Genomic DNA, 16,790 nt, shown 5'->3' on the forward strand with positions numbered 1-16,790 from the left:
CCTGAATGAGGTGATCAGTCAGCCACCCATCTTTCAGCTACCTTTTGATAGCACTGGAAGAATGCTTATAGGTCGGTCATTTTCCACCAGTCGCCAGATTTTAAAACGGGTATCATTGCAGCATACTTCCAATCATTGGGGAAGAACCCATATTTGATGGGACAGATTAACTGTATGTACAATAGGGGCAATCAGATAATATTTGTATTTCTTTAGGAATACAGTGTCTAGACCAAATACATATTTTGTTCTAGAGCTCCTGAAGAAGCTAATAATACTGTCCACTGCTGATGCTGAGATTTCAAGAATTCTGAATATTGGTTTATTATTATCTATGGGAGTGAGAACTGTGGTCTTGGTTGAAAATCGTTGAGCCAGTTCCCTGACAGAGTCAACAAAACATTGTTAAAGGTGGTGGATATGAAATTGGAGCCTTGAATTAGAATCCCATTCATCTTTAATTCAGGATGCTTTTTGGACTTTTCAGCTCCTCTCCCTGTTAGTTTGTTGAGATTTTCCCAAATCCCTTTGCCATTTCCTTTTGCTTCATTGATCAGGAAGAACTGAAGACTTAAAAAATATATATATGCCACCGTACTTCTCAGTGATGTTAAATATACATCTGTCATCATTCTTACCAGACTTCAGTGCCTTTTCAAGGAAAACTCCCGTTCTCTGATCTGCCTCCAGAGGTCCTTGTTGAGCCATGGTAGAGAGGTTTTCCGTCTTGGCTTACGTTGAAATTTCCTGGTAAAAGAGGTATCCACTTTGTCAATAGCTGACAGAAATGTTGTGTATCCAGACTCTGGGTCTTCATTGCGTAATAGATCAGACCAGTCAATTTGACTCATAGCTTCATCACTTTTCAGGATTTTCAGATATGCCAGTTAGTAAGTTAATGGATGTAGTTATTCAATCAGGTCTGTTAAGTGAACACCAGATCAATTATAGTCTGGGATGTCTGTGTTACTCTGGTTGATCCTTGTATTATTTGACTCAGGTTGAAATGCTCTGTGATTCTTTAATTTTTTTTTACAAGTTTTGTTTTTCCAGTTTATATTGAAAATCGCCCATGAAGATGAGCTCCTTCTTATGATGACATTCTTTAAGCATGGCATTAACATGGTGAAAAAAATTAGATATCAGATGTTGGTGGTCAATATAATCCAATAACAGTTTAAGACATTAGGGGAGAGGAAGACATTCAGCCCCATACATCCAAGGTCATTGGTATGTTTACGTATGATACGATTGCATTTAAAGTTATCGTTCATGTACATAACGAATCTAACCCCCTCTGCCCTCTCCCTCTGGAATATGGGATATCCAGGGACAGTAAAGGCAGAAGTAGGAGAGGATTTATTCAGCCATGTTTCAAAGAAACAGAAAGAAATCAAGATTAGAAATAATGTGATGAATTTTCAGATGACCTCCTAATATTTCTCTAGGCTTGGAACGAGGGTCCCAGAGTATTTTAGCCTGATTAACGGTTTGAAAAATGTACAATGTTTTCTAATAGCTGGGTTAAGGGAACTGAGTTTCTGTCTCGAAGGCAGATTTTGTTTGTGACACAGATTGCTCATTCTCTTGAAAAGCCATGTTAGTGACAGAGGTTATGCTCACATACACAGAATGTCCTTCTCTGAACCAGGTAAAATAGGCTACTCAAATATAGATTATTTCAAATCATGCATGTTCCACCATTCATCAATGATTTCGGGTCTGGATAGCTAATTAGGGGGACTTTGCCACTTCTCCCAGAATTACATCCTCCATATCAGCCATTTTTCTCTGCAGGTGTCCTAACTCCAGAGAGCATGTTATCCTGGGCTGCTTGGGTGTTTGTTGATTCCAGATTGTTTAAATAAAGGCCAGCATTGATGTTTGGCTGCCTTCTATTGTATTCCCCAGAGAGTTGCACCGCCTTCGGGGTCCCTTATTATCCTCAGAGTTTTTGGGTTATGATTGTCACTGGTCTCAGTAGCCCCTTTCCCAGCTTCATTTTAAACATCTTCCCTCTTCTTCTTCCTCTTCTTCTTATTTTTCTTGGAATGAGAGGTCATTGCTGTATACTCTGGCTCACCAGATACCAACTCAAATAATTAATTTACTCCACCATTGTCCTCGGGAGCCGAGAAGTTCTGTTCTTCAACCTGTCTCACTTTCTGTCATTTCAGCTGGGATACGTCTGCCCTACTCATGGGGACTGGATTGTTGTCCTGCACAGTGTGAAAAAGTTTCCTCTATGCACCTTATGTTGTCCAGTGTAGTAGGACTGTACTCTACCATCTCCTGACCCCCTCTAGAGTGAGATTGTGTTTGCCAGTCCTGTCTACACGCAGGGCCTTGTCCATTATAAAATACTTTGATCCAGTGAGGGCCTACCTTTACAGACTGTGTCATGGGAGTGATGGGTGCTGCTTCAACATATACAAAACTATCTTCATAGGAGCAGTTTGTGAGTTGACCCTTGTATCTTATCATGTGCCTCAACAATCTCCCCACCACCTTACATCCAGCTTTAGCCAGAAACTCAGTCACAACACTATTATCTGCTGATTCAGGTAGTTCTTTAATTGTAACTTGAATTGAACACAACATGTTTTCCTCTGACTGTTATTCCTTTGATCAGAAGCTTTGCCCTTGCTTCCTTACTGAGAAGTGAAGTGAACGTACTCTCTGTACTGACCTCAAGTGACCTCGGGCCATTTGAGAATCCATAGGCGAATGAGTACACTCACACTACCATCAATTTACTTGCTAACATGCAATCATTGGAAAATAAAATTGATGATCTATGATTACGAATATCCTACCAACAGGACATTAAAAACTGCAATGTCTTATGTTTCACCGAGTGGTGGCTGAATGACGACACAGATAATATAGAGCTGTAGGGATTTTCAATGCACCGGCAGAACAGCGAAGCTACGTCTGGAAAGATGAGGGATGGGGTGTGTGTATTTTTTGTCAATAACAGCTGGTGCGCAATGTCTAATATTAAAGAAGTCTCGAGGTATGGCTCGCCTGAGGTAGAGTACCTAATGATAAGCTGTAGACCACACTATCTACTAAGAAAGTTCTCATCTATATTATTCGTCGCCATCTATTTACCACTAAGATGTTGGTAGCCATGAAGTGCTTTGAAAGGCTGGTCATGCCTCACATCAACTGCATCCTTCCAGATACCTGTGACCTACTCCAATTCACATACCGCCCCAACAGATCCACAAATGACACAATCACACTGCACTTTCCCACCTGGACAAAAGGAACACCTATGTGAGAATGCTGTTCATTGACTACAGCTCAGCATTCAACACTATAGTGCCCGAGAAGCTCATCACTAAGCTAAGGACCCTGGGACTAAACACCTCCCTCTGCAACTGGATCCTGGACTTCCTGACTGGCTGCCCCCAGGTGGTAAGGGTAGGCAACAACACATCTGCCAAGCTGATCCTCAACACTGAACCCCTCAGGGGTGTGTACTTAGTCCCCTCCTGTACTCTCTGTTCACCCACGTCTGCGTGGCCAAACACAACTCCAACACCATCATTAAGTTTGCTGACAACACAACAGTGGTAGGCCTGATCACCAACAATGATGAGACAGCCTATAGGGAGGAGGTCAGAGAACTGGCAGTGTGGTGCCAGGACAACAACCTCTCCCTCAATGTGAGCAAGACTAAGGAGCTGATCGTGGACTACAGGAAAAGGCGGGTCGAACAGGCCCCCATTAACATCAACGTGGCTGCAGTGGAGCGGGTCGAGAGTTCCTTGGTGTCCACATCACCAAAAATCTATCATGGTCCAAACACACCAAGACAGTCATGAAGAGGGCACGACAAAACCGTTTCCCCCTCTGGAGACTGAAAAGATTTGTCATGGGTCTCCAGATCCTCAAAAGGTTCTACAGCTGCACCAATCGGGAGCATCCTGACATGCTGCATCACCGCCTGGTATGGCAACTGCTCAGCATCTGACTGTAAGGCGCTACTGAGGGTAGTGCATACGGCCAAGTACACCACTGGGGCCAAGCTCCCTGCAATCCAGGACCTAGAGTTGAAGTCGGAAGTTTACATACACTGAGGTCGGAGTCATTAAAACATGTTTTTCAACCACTCCGCAATTGTCTTGTTGACTATAGTTTTGTTAACCGAACCCGTTAGCGGGATTAAATTCAACAACATACGGTGATCGCTACAAAAATAGTCATATTAAACATTCATGAAAATACAAGTGGCTCACATGTATCGAAAGCCTAGAATCTTGCTAATTCAACTGCGTTGTCAGATTTAAAAAAGGATTTACTGCGAAAGAATATGATGCGATTATCTGAGGACAGAGCCCCATAAAAAAAAACTTTCAACCAGCACAGGTGTAACAAAATCACAAATGGCAATAAAATAAATAATTTACCTTTGACGATCTTCCTCTGTTTGCTCATTTTACATAATGAATGGTCTTTTGTTTGATACAATCCATTTTTATAGCCTAACACGAAACATTTTGTGAACCGCTTGTGTCGTGAACTCCGTCTCATTCAATTTTCGACGACACATTCGATGTAAATATACACACTAAACGTGACTTTATCCAGTCATGTTTGGTTTCATTGCAATCAACTGGTTGTTTGTAACACAACCAAACTTGATGGGTCATTTCGCGGGACGTATTAACTGAAAGAAACCGATTTGAAGATAAGTAATGACATCATTGTGCACCAATGATATGACCACTGTTTTGTTGATTGACTGTATTTTAACCCAATGACCACTGATCGTCTTGAAATCTAGCTTGGTTGATAGCCAATGAGCTGAGGTAAACGGCAATATGTAATGGTTATGTGTTGGAAGACCAACCCATGTAGTAAACTCCGGCGTAAAGAGGGTCATTCACCATTGAAGATTCATACTGGAGCCACGCATGTTACGCACAGCACTATTTTGGTAAAGCGCATCTTCAGCTGTTTATATATCAATAAGTATGGCGACTAAGTCAGGGAAAGCTAAATCTAGGTCTAGATATACAGATGTACACACAATTTTATAAGAAATTGATCGGGAATGTGAGACAGAGATTGTTGGAGGACGATTCATTTAGCTAGCATAGCTTTGATTTCCAAATGGAGGAATATGTTTAGAATGGAGAGGACATCGTTTTGGACTGGTAAGTTCTTCTCATGCTAATGCCGTTGTTTGAAATTAATAATATAAAACATGGGATTTTTTAAATTTTAGTAGCAATTTATAAAAATGTAATGAAATGTGTGAAGTACACGTTGGATATACATTGTGGGTGGGGGTATGTTTGTATGTATGTGTATGACCCATAGCCTATGTTTGTATGTATGTGTATGACCCATAGCCTATGTTTGTGTGTGCATATATACATATTGTGGATTAGAGGGAGCATGGCCGAGATGAGTGTGTCTGCCGCTCCACCTCACCCCACCCCCACATGAAATAGCCTATTTGAGGCTGTTGAGGAGAGGGCAGGCCCACAACAATGGCCAAAGTGAAATGGAGAGAGTAGATACAGCTGGTCTGTTGTAATATAATAACGACAGTAGATCTAGCTTGTCTGTCATAATATAATAGAGATAGTAGTATATATATATATATATATATATATATTTATTATACCTGTTGATATGTCAAACTATTCTAACTGAACATTTTCTTTCACAGTGACACTGACTCCGAATGAGAGCCCCCAGTGCCAAGGTGTCCATCCCCCACTGAAGCTGGTTCATCCAGCCGGACACCTGTTGTCTCAGCACTACTTGGGCATGGCCCGCAAAAAAATGTCCCCATTCCAACTGCACTAAAGGACTTTAAGAGCATGGGAGGTGTGGACCTGTCAGATGCGCTGATAGGCTATTACAATGTTCTCCATAAGACGATGAAATGGTACAAGACCTTCTTGTACGACATTGCTGTGGTGAATGCATTCATCCTACACAAGGAAATGGCTAAGAGCTGTGAAAAGCACCCCATCTCACAGCTAGCCTTCAGAGAGCTGCTCATCAAGGAGCTTGCTGGCTACAGCACCACATTCTGCTCCTGCCACAAGTGGTGTTCATCTGCCCAAATGTATTTATGCAGGCATGGATGTGCCTCAGGGCCAAAAGGGCACAAGCATAGAGGCGTCGCTGTGTTCTTTGCAAAATGAAGTCCCCCATCACCTGCACATGCTTGGTGACCCTCTGCTTTACAGCAGAAAGAGACTGCTATGGCACCTGGCATCGGCAGCACAATATTGTGTAGATGACTGAGGGTTCAATTCAAAATGTATAACTTCACCAATTTGGCCACTTGGGTACATTTGGGCTACTTGTGTGGGACACCTGGGTGACTTCATGATACATGTCATGTAGCACAGTCATTTTGGAAGTTATCATTCTGAAACTTTGCACACGTACTGTTGCCCTCTTATGTTTTTCACTGAAATTGTCCCCATCATCCTATCTGAATGTTTGTTTTGTCTTGTTCATTTTAAAGACTGAAACTTTACAACAATAAAAATAAAAAACGCATGTTTTTTTCATTGTATTATCTAAACCAGATCTATATTCTCCTACATTCAATTCACATTTACTAACTTCAGAGTGTTTTCTTTCAAATGAAACCAATAATAAGCATATCCTTGGTTCTGGGCCTGAGCTACAGGCAGTTAGATTTGGGTATGTCTTCAGGCAGAAATTGAAAAAAGTAGGGGGTAAGAGGTTAAGTCAGTTAGGTCATCTATGACAACTAATTTTTCCAACCATTTTTATTTTTTTATTTTACCATGCAAGTCAGTTAAGAACAAATGCTTATTTTCAATGACGGCCTAGGAACAGTGGGTTAACTGCCTGTTCAGGGGCAGAATGACAGATTTGTACCTTGTCAGCTCGGGGATTTGAACTTGCAACCTTCCGGTTACTAGTCCAACACTCTAACCACAGATTATTTCACTTATAATTCACTGTATCACAATTCCAGCAGGTCAAAAGTTTACAGACAAAGTTGACTGTGTCTTTAAACAGCTTGGAAAATTCCAGAAAAGGATACATACATAATACATACATAATTTCAGTCAATTGGAGGTGTACCTGTGGATGTATTTCAAGGCGTACCTTCAAACTCTGTGCCTCTTTGCTTGACATCATGACAAAAAAAAACAGCCAAGACCTCAGAAAAACAATTGTAGACCTCCACAATTCTGGTTCATCCTTGGGAGCCATTTCCAAACGCCTGAAGGCACCACATTCATCTGTACAAACAATAGTATGCAAGTATAAACACCATTGGACCACATTGCTGTCATACCGCTCAGGAAGGAGATGCATTCTGTATCCTAGAGATGAACGTACTTGGTGCAAAAAGTGCAAATCAATTCCAGAGCAACAGCAAAGGACCTTGTGAAGATGCTAGAGGAAACAGGTACAAAAGTATCAATAGCCACTCAGCAAGGAAGAAACCACTGATCCAAAACCGCCATAAAAAGCCAGACTACGGTTTGCAACTGCACATGGGGACAAAGATCATACTTTTTGGAAAAATGTCCTCTGGTCTGATGAAACAAAAATAGAACTGTTTGGCCATAATGACCATCATTATGTTTGGAGGAAAAAGGGGGATGCTTGCAACCCGAAGAACACCATCCCAACCGTGAAGCACGGGGGTGCAGCATCATGTTGTGGGGGTGCTTTGCTGCAGGAGGGACTGATGCACTTCACAAAATAGATGGCATCATGAGGAAGGAAATTATGTGGATAAATTGAAGCATCATCTCAAGAGATCAGTCAGGAAGTTAAAGTTTGGTCGCAAATGGGTCTTCCAACTGGACAATGACCCAAGCATACTTCCAAAGTTGTGGCAAAATGGCTTAAGGACAACAAAGTTAAGGTATTGGAGTGGCCATCACAAAGCCCTGACCTCAATCCCATAAAACAGTTGTGGGCAGTTGCGAGCAAGGAGGGATACAAACCCGACTCCGTTACACCAGCTCTGTCAGGAGGAATGGGCCAAAATTCACCCAACTTATTGAGGGAAGCTTGTGGAAGGCTACCCGAAACGTTTGACCAAAGTTAAACAATTTAAAGGCAATGCTACCAAATACTAATTGAGTGTATGTAAACTTCTGACCCACTAGATTTTGATGAAGGAAATAAAAGCTGAAAGAAATAATTCTCTCTACTATTATTCTGACATTTCACATTCTTAAAATAAAGTGGTAATTCTAACTGACCTAAAAAGTTGAACTTTTACTCGGGTTAAATGTCAGGAATTGTGAAAAACAGAGTTTGAATGTATTTGGCTAAGGTATATGTAAACTTCCGACTTCAACTATATATAATAGGCGGTGTCAGAGGAAAGCCCATAAAATTGTCAGACACTCCAGTCACCCAAGTCATAGACTGTTTTCTCTGCTACTGTACGGCAAGCGGTACCGGAGCACCAGGTCTTGGACCAAAAGGCTCCTTAACAGTTTCTACCCCTAAGCCATAAGACTGCTGAACAACTAATCAAAAGGCCACCGGACTATTCCATTGCCCCCCCCCCCCCTCCATTTGTTTTGTACACTGCTGCTACTCACTTTTTATTATCAACGCATAGTCACTTCATCCCTACCTACATGTACCAATGACCTCTAACGTGTACCGCCGCACAGACTCGGTACTGGTACCCCCCTGAATATAGCTCCATTATTGTTATGGTGTTACTTTTAGGTTATTTTTACTTTAGTTTATTATTTAACCAACAGTGCAGTTAAAGAAGAGTTAAGGGCTTGTAAGTATTTCACAGTAAGGTCTACACTTGTTGTATTCGGAGCATGAACAAATAAAGTTAGATTCTATTTGAAATGGTTTGGATGAGTTTCATGTATGAGACTATGGTAGAGATTATCCTCCTTAATGGGGTTGGCTATGGCCTCCTCCTTTGTCAGAATTTCTCTCTCATGATGAAAAATAGGTAGGCTTTTTTGACATTTGTCCCACAACCTTGCTCAAGGTCTCATTTTCCTTGACATTAGTTTTTGCATTGCTGGAAATAGCCACAAAAACAGCAGCCATTTTAATTGTAGTGTTAGTGTTTAAAGTAATTTGTTTAACATTGAAATGTATCAACAATTCAGCATTATACAGTGAAGATACTTCCTACTCAATAATTGATGGATGGTTGATAAACATTTTTAAGAATTTGAAGTTAGGATAGCCTGAATATGTGAATTTTTGGTTTGGTGCCTCTAGCTTAAACGGTTCAAGAGTTACTGTGGTAAGTCATGTTATGCTAATTTATGCAAATGTATATATTAATTAGTTGATAAGTGTTTAAGAAAATGTACTTATGAACATGAGCAAAGTAGTTTAGAATCTCCAACTTAAATATGTATAATGTAGATAGTAGATGTATGTAGATGTAGATAACTCTATTTCTTGAACTGCATTGTTGGTTAACTTCTAATGGCTGGGGGCAGTATTGAGTAGCTTAGATGAATAAGGTGCCCAGAGTAAACTGCCTGCTACTCAGTCGCAGTTGCTAATATATGCATATTATTAGTATATTTGGATAGAAAACACTCTGGAGTTTCTATAACTGTTTGAATGATGTATGTGAGTATAACAGAACTCTAATGGCAGGCAAAAACCTGAGAAAAAATCCAACCAGGAAATGCGAAATCTGAGGTTGGTCGTTTTTCAACCCATTCCCTATTGAAGATACAGTGGGATATTGGTCATGTTGCACTTCCCAAGGCTTCCACTAGATGTCAACAGTCTTTAGAACCTTGTTTGATGCTTCTACTGTGAAGTGGTGGCGAATGAGAGGGGAATGAGTCAGAGGTTTGCCAGAGAGCCACGAGCTGGTGATGCTTGTCCACGTGAGAGCGAGCTCTGTTCCATTGCATTTCTACAGACAAAGGAATTCTCTGGTTGGAACATTATTGAAGATTTATGCTAAAAACGTCCTAAAGATTGATTCTATACTTCATTTGACATGTTTCTACGGACTGTAACGGAACTTTTTGACTTTTCGTCTGCTCCTAGCGAACGCGCTTCGTGAGTTTGGATTTGTTTACCAAACGCGCTAACAAAAGGAGCTATTTGGACATAAATGATGGACATTATCGAATAAAACTAACATTTATTGTGGAACTGGGATATCTGGGAATGCATTCTGATGAAGATCAAAGGTAAGTGAATATTTATGTTATTTCTGACTTCTGTAGATTGCGCAATATGGCAGATATCTTTTTGGCTTGTTTGGGCTCTGAGCGCCGTACTCAGATTATTGCATGGTTTGCTTTTTCCGTAAAGGTTTTTTGAAATCTGACACAGCGGTTGCATTAAGCAGAAATATATCTTTAATTCTGTGCATAACAATTTTATTTTCATCAACATTTATTATGAGTATTTCTGTAAATTGATGTGGCTCTCTGCAAAATCACCGGATGTTTTTGGAACTACTGAACATAACGCTCCAACGTATACTGAGAATCTTTTGATAATTATGAACTTTATCGAACAAAACATACATGTATTGTGTAACATGAAGTCCTATGAGTGTCATCTGATGAAGATCATCAAAGGTTAGTGATTAATTTATATCTCTATTTCAGATTTTTGTGACTCCTCTCTTTGGCTGGAGAAATGGCTGTGTTTTTCTGTGACTTGGCTCTGACCTAACATAATCGTTTGTGTTGCTTTCACCGTAAAGCCTATTTGAAATCGGACACTGTGGTGGGGATTAACAAGAAGTGTATCTTTAAAATGGTGTGAAATACTTGTATGTTTGAGGAATTTTAATTATGGGATTTCTGTTGTTTTGAATTTGGCGCCCTGCACTTTCGCTGGCTGTTGTCATATCGATCCTGTTAGCGGGATCTCAGCCATAAGAAGTTTTCAGGGCTTGTAAGTAAGCATTTCTCGGGAAGGTCTACACCTGTTGTATTAGGCGCAGCTTGGCTCCTGGACTCCGTCCACACATTTCAAGGCTGAGTTGAAACAATGATTTATCGATGACCCAAGACCAGTTCAGTTAATCCCTACCATTGTGACAATGAGTCGTCATAATGCTGCATCAAATGTACATTATCCTTCGGGCATTGGAAGACACAATGTAAGTAACGTAATTTATGTCCCTCTAATTTCCCTGAATACCTCTGTTGATCCTACAGCTATTGGATGCGTAATCATGAGCCTATGAACCAGAGTTATAAGGTTAGCACTGAGGCAGTGTGCCTTAGTAGGAAGACCAGGATGGGTAGCAAGGGATACGTTTGTCCTAAATAATTCCAAAACTAAAAGCAATGTATTTGTGAGTAATCAGTCACTAAACCCTAAACCTCAACTACATCTCGTAATGAATCATCTGGAAATTGAGGTGACTAAACTGTTTAAAGTAACCCTAGATTGTAAACTGTCATGGTCAAAACAAGTAGGAATCAGATTTTTTTTTAACAGATAAATATACACCTTATGGAACAATGGAGGCTGTGAAGAGACACACACAAAGATACAGACCCATTCATACACACACATTGTGATATTGTTGTATGGTGGTATTAAACATATTGTATTGTAGATATGTAGTGGTGTAATAATAGTATATGATGGACTGTTATCTTTTGTTTTATATGTAAGTGCTTTAATGTGTTTGGACCCCAGGAAGAGTTGCAGCTGCCTTAGCAGCAGCTAATGGGGATCCCAAATAAATACAAGTACAAATGTGAGAAATAAAATTGTATTTTATATAGTTAAAAAGTATATATACTTTCTAAAATCTTTTGACAAGTAATCTAAGTATGGTCAGTCTAAATATCTCAGCGTTGTTTTTTTACCATTCTAGTCTATGGCACCTTTTTAGCATTGAAATGTACTGGTATCCATAGCAATGTCTCCATTTGGGCTGCTCAATGACATTAAATGCTATTATTTCAGCTTTGAACAGCAGAGAAGTACAGGAAGATTTAATATGCCCCAACTTGTTGTCTCAGTTGATTGCAAAGTGGGGAGCTTTAGAATGCTGAAAAAACTCCCATTACAGTGAATGAAGATGGACAAAAGAAGGACAAAGTGTATTAGTTTAAAAGATATCAAAACGTTGTATGCAAGCAACCAAATCCACAGTCTACACGTTAAAGTTTGAAAGGCGTTTCCAGCTTAAATGATGTAAGAGTAGCGTGAAGAACAATAAGAAGAAGAAGTATGACGAAGATCTAAAGTCGGGACTATTGCTGTGCAAGTCCCACTTAATAATAATATGAAAGAAATCTAGAGTTATGCATTGCTTTGCAGGCACATCAAAGAACACTGATTCAACATATTTCTACCGAATGTGTATACTGAGGTCTTGTGGGTAATGTAGTCAGAGATGAACAGGTGCCAAGTGAACATACCTGAGGAGCTGGAGCGACTTCCCATGCTGCTGACATCCCGGTCACAGCCACCATTCTCCACCTGCTCCAGTCTCTTACGGGCTGCTCACAGTCAGAGAAAACACACCGGTCAATTAAACTGATACACACAGAAAGGGACATGCACTAAAACACACAGCACATAAACATACAGTATAAAGATGTATCCTTGAATGCTCACGATCTCACACACACACACAACACACACACACTTCAATTTGAATCAGTATACATCATTCCAGTGATGGCAAAGGCTTACGACCAATGATAGTACTTCGTCCCGTGAGAAAGTCTGCCTGAACTGCATGTCAAAATACCTTAAACCAAGAGCTTCTCCAGCTGAGGTAGGGAGCAGCTGACATGAAATAATTTCTATTAGCACATATAGAGAAGGAGCAGTGTGGCTCTTTAAAATATCCCCACCTTTGTCTTTCTCAAAGTCCTAAGAGTGGGTCCCTGAGCGCTCTAGCTCCTGCACTCTCTCTCTATTTCTCACTCCATTTCACAGCGTAACTGGAGCAAAATCCTTACCTTCCAACAGCTTAGCCCAATGCTAGTCTGCAACTTCATTGTTTTGTTAGAATGTGATACATTTCTGACCTAGCATTAAGTTCGTTCTTGAATAGCAGTGGTATTTGGGCATGGCATTTTGGAAGAAATTAAGTTTCTAGATTTTGTATTTATTTAAAATGTATTTGGGTACATCTTCCGACTCCAACTCAACTAATATGCTTAATGACTAACATTTACCACCACGATAACATTGTGTCACCAGTAGGATTAATTGAGGATTTTCATAAATGGAAGCCACAGAATCTAAGGACATTCATTTGTAAAAATAAATAAAAAATGCATTTAGTGGCCTCTCGAGTGGCGCAGTGCTAGCTGTAGTTCGAGTCCAGGCTCTGTCGCAGCCGGCGGCGCCTGGGAGACCCATGGGGAGCCGTACAATTGGTCCAGCATCGTCCGGCCGGCAGGGATGTTCCTGTCCCATTGCACACTAGCGGATCCTGTGGCGGGCGCACGCGGGCGCACGCTGAGTACATTGTTTCCTCCAACATATTGGTGCGACTGGCTTCCGAGTTAGAGGCACCAACATATCGAAGTAAACTTAGAAGCACGCCATTTATTTTCATTTTTTTACCTTTATTTTATTTTACTAGGCAAGTCAGTTAAGAACAAATTCTTATTTTCAATGACGGCCTAGGAACAGTGGGTTAACTGCCTGTTCAGGGGCAGAACGACAGATTTGTACCTTGTCAGCTCGGGGATTCGAACTTGCAACCTTTCGGTTACTAGTCCAACGCTCTAACCACTAGGCTACCCTGCCGTCCCAAACCACTAGGCTACCCTGCGATGACACTAGGATACAGATGAAATAAGGATACAGATGAAATAAGTTATGAAAGCTTAATGCTGCTTTCCAATAAATATCGAGGGTCTTATTCTGGTGACATGATCATTGACGCCTGGCTGCCGTTCGACAAATAAACATTAATTTGCTCTTTTGTCCATAATAATCTCATCATGTAGGCTTATACGTGCGCTCTAGCCAACAGTGCACGGACTCACTATATAACACAATATTTTTTTGTGAGGAAAAACATCAGTTTAGTTAAAAATGCGATGGAAGGGGAACAAAATGGCGCCGTAGAGAGAACACGGTGTTTCAGCGAGCTCTCGTGGCATTCGTAAATTTATATTCTTACATTAATCTCCTAGCTTGAAAAAGTGGTAGAATTGGCTAAATAAGTTACCATATAATGAGTCTTGACGACTATTTCGCAAAAATCTCCGACAACATGCCCAATAGAACTACTAAGAAGTCGACCAAAACCACCACCCCTGTGGATGTGCACGAGGAGCTAGCTAACGTTAGCGAAGCTAACACCATTGCGGACCCAGGCACAATGGACCTGATAATTCAAAAGATGACTGATAACATTACTAAAGTGATCGATGCTAAAATAAGAACGGTCTTGGAAGCAATAGCAAGCCATTCAGCCGAAATACAGAGCGTTGTGAAACGTGTTGTTGAGGCGGAAGGAAGAATTGCTGCAGTGGAAACTCAACTACATCTATGGACGCTAAGATAAAAGCACTTGAGAAACAGGTGCGCGAAATGGCGGAGCACATTGACGACTTGGATAATCGAGGACGCAGATGCAATATTCGTGTTGTGGGACTCCCGGAAAATTCTGAAGGGACACGTTCAGTAAAATTCTTTGAGGAATGGATCCCTGGCTACCTACAAATGGACACTAAGGCTGGTCGTGTGAAGCTGGACAGAGCCCATCGCTCTCAAGCACCGATACCGGGCCCCAATCAGCGCCCACGGCCGGTGGTTATAAAGTTCCACAACTTCACCGACAAGCAGCGCGTCATGGATGCGGCTAGAAACATCGGTTCTGTTGGTAGTCTACATAAAAGTCCAAAGGTCTCATTCTTCAATGATTACTCCACAGCGGTTGTACGAAGACGCAAAGCGTTTGATGAGGCGAAGGCTCGACTCAGGAGAATGAAGATGGACTACGCACTGTTGTACCCGGCCACATTGAAGATTATGGTCAACGGATCACCTAAAAAGCTCTACACACCTGAAGAGGCTGCTGCGTTTATTGACTCTCTCGGGTAAATAACTCTAAGCTGCGCCTCCACAGCATTGGATAACTTTGCTTATTTTTGGTTGAATCTGATCATGAAACAGTGGTGTGAGTCCTCACGTACTCCAAGCTCAGTAATATTCGTATCTTTATTATTTTTCTTGCTAAAGTAATAGTCACTATAGCTCAGGCTGAGATATGTGTGAATCCATATTGGTGCCCAGGCTTGGTTTTAGGTGGAATAGCCTCAATCTTCTTCTATTGATTTTATTTTCCATATATATAAAGGATGAGGCTATTGAGCGGCAATGCGGACTTAAGAGTCTACATTTGAGAGTGGAAATCCCTGTATGTTAGCTAGTGGGAAAACCCCCTTTTGGATCTTTACATGTTTAATTTTTGGGTTCAGTATAGTTCGAGTTCAGGGTTCATATTTTTTGTTTATGCTCAGTGAGATGGAGGAGAGTTCAACACATGGAAAAAGGTACCACCCCACTTTTACAGTAGGATCCAGTCTGAATATTGAATGGTCAAGATACAATGGCAGATAACAGACTGCGTGTATGCACGTGGAACATTAGAGGGAGCCATAACCCCATTAAGAGGAAGAAAGTATTGTCTTTTTTGAAAAAAGAAAATATTGATATTGCCCTGTTACAGGAAACCCATTTGGATGATAAGGAGCACTTGAAATTACAGCAAGGAGGATTTGGTCAAGTGTTTTTCTCATCATTTACATCCAGAAGTAGAGGGGTAGCAATTCTGGTGAAAAAGAACTTACCACTTAAGGTCTTGAATTGTGTGAAAGATAAATTTGGTCGCTTTGTTATAATTAATGGTACTTTACAAGGGCAGAACATTTCCATAATGAATATTTACTTCCCCCTGCTCACCCCCTGATTTCCTTACTAAAGCATTTCTAGACTTTTCAGAATTAAACTCAGACACTGCAGTGGTTGGAGGAGATTTTAACTGCTTGTTGAACCCCTTATTGATAAGTCTCCCAGCGGTATAGCTTCACTCTCTCCTCAAGCAAAGTCACTTACAGCTATTTGTGATGATCTGGGGTATGCGGATGTCTGGAGAGCTTTCCATCCCTCCAACAGAGAGTTCACTTTTTCTCTGCACCTCATGGATGTCAGACTAGAATAGACTATTTTTTATGCCCAGGACGTCTTTGCAGTCTGTTTTATCTGCTAGGATAGGAAGCATAGTCATATCTGATCATGCTGAGGTGATCCTGGACATAAAACTCAACGGGGCATTCAATCGGTCAAGACATTGGAGGTTGAACACAACCATTCTTAAAGACCATACATTCACATCATATTTTATAACAGAGTTTAAAGCATTTTTCTCTATTAACTCTCAATCAACAGATAACCCCTCGCTCCTTTGGGAGACCTGTAAAGCGTATGCCAGGGGTCTGATTATGTCATACACAGCTACTAAGAGACGGAAAAAGCGGGAAAAGCAAAAAATGTTAGAGGGTGAATTAGGAACTAAAGAGAAGGACTACATTAAAACGCCCACTCCTGCCCTATTAAAGGAAATATCAGTCATTAGATCAACGTTAGACTCTCTCCTAACACAGGACACTGAAAAGAAAATGAGATTTGTCAGGCAAAAGCTATATGAACATGGCGATAAGCCAGGAAAGTACTTGGCATACCTAGCTAAAAAGAGGGCTGACTCTCAGTCAATTGCTACTATTACTGATTCTGATGGTAATCATTTATATGAAAATAAATTGATAAGTGACTCATTTAAGAAATTTTATACAAAC

At 40.8% G+C, this 16,790-nt stretch overlaps 1 protein-coding gene across 3 annotated transcripts in view; it reads right to left on the reverse strand.

The window, feature by feature from the left end:
• ccdc186 (coiled-coil domain-containing protein 186) overlaps positions 1–16,790 on the reverse strand; it is a 117,079-nt gene that overhangs the window by 19,101 nt on the left and 81,188 nt on the right. For 2 of the 3 annotated variants that reach the window (XM_046356517.1, XM_046356516.1), the window contains one exon: positions 12,384–12,464. In XM_046356517.1, the coding sequence (XP_046212473.1) occupies positions 12,384–12,464 (81 nt within the window). Of the gene's footprint in view, positions 1–637; positions 748–12,383; positions 12,465–16,790 lie in introns of those variants that run through there. The other variant, XM_046356518.1, reaches the window with a different exon arrangement.

Source organism: Oncorhynchus gorbuscha, linkage group LG07, assembly GCF_021184085.1.
Source record: "Oncorhynchus gorbuscha isolate QuinsamMale2020 ecotype Even-year linkage group LG07, OgorEven_v1.0, whole genome shotgun sequence".
NCBI lineage: Eukaryota > Metazoa > Chordata > Actinopteri > Salmoniformes > Salmonidae > Oncorhynchus > Oncorhynchus gorbuscha.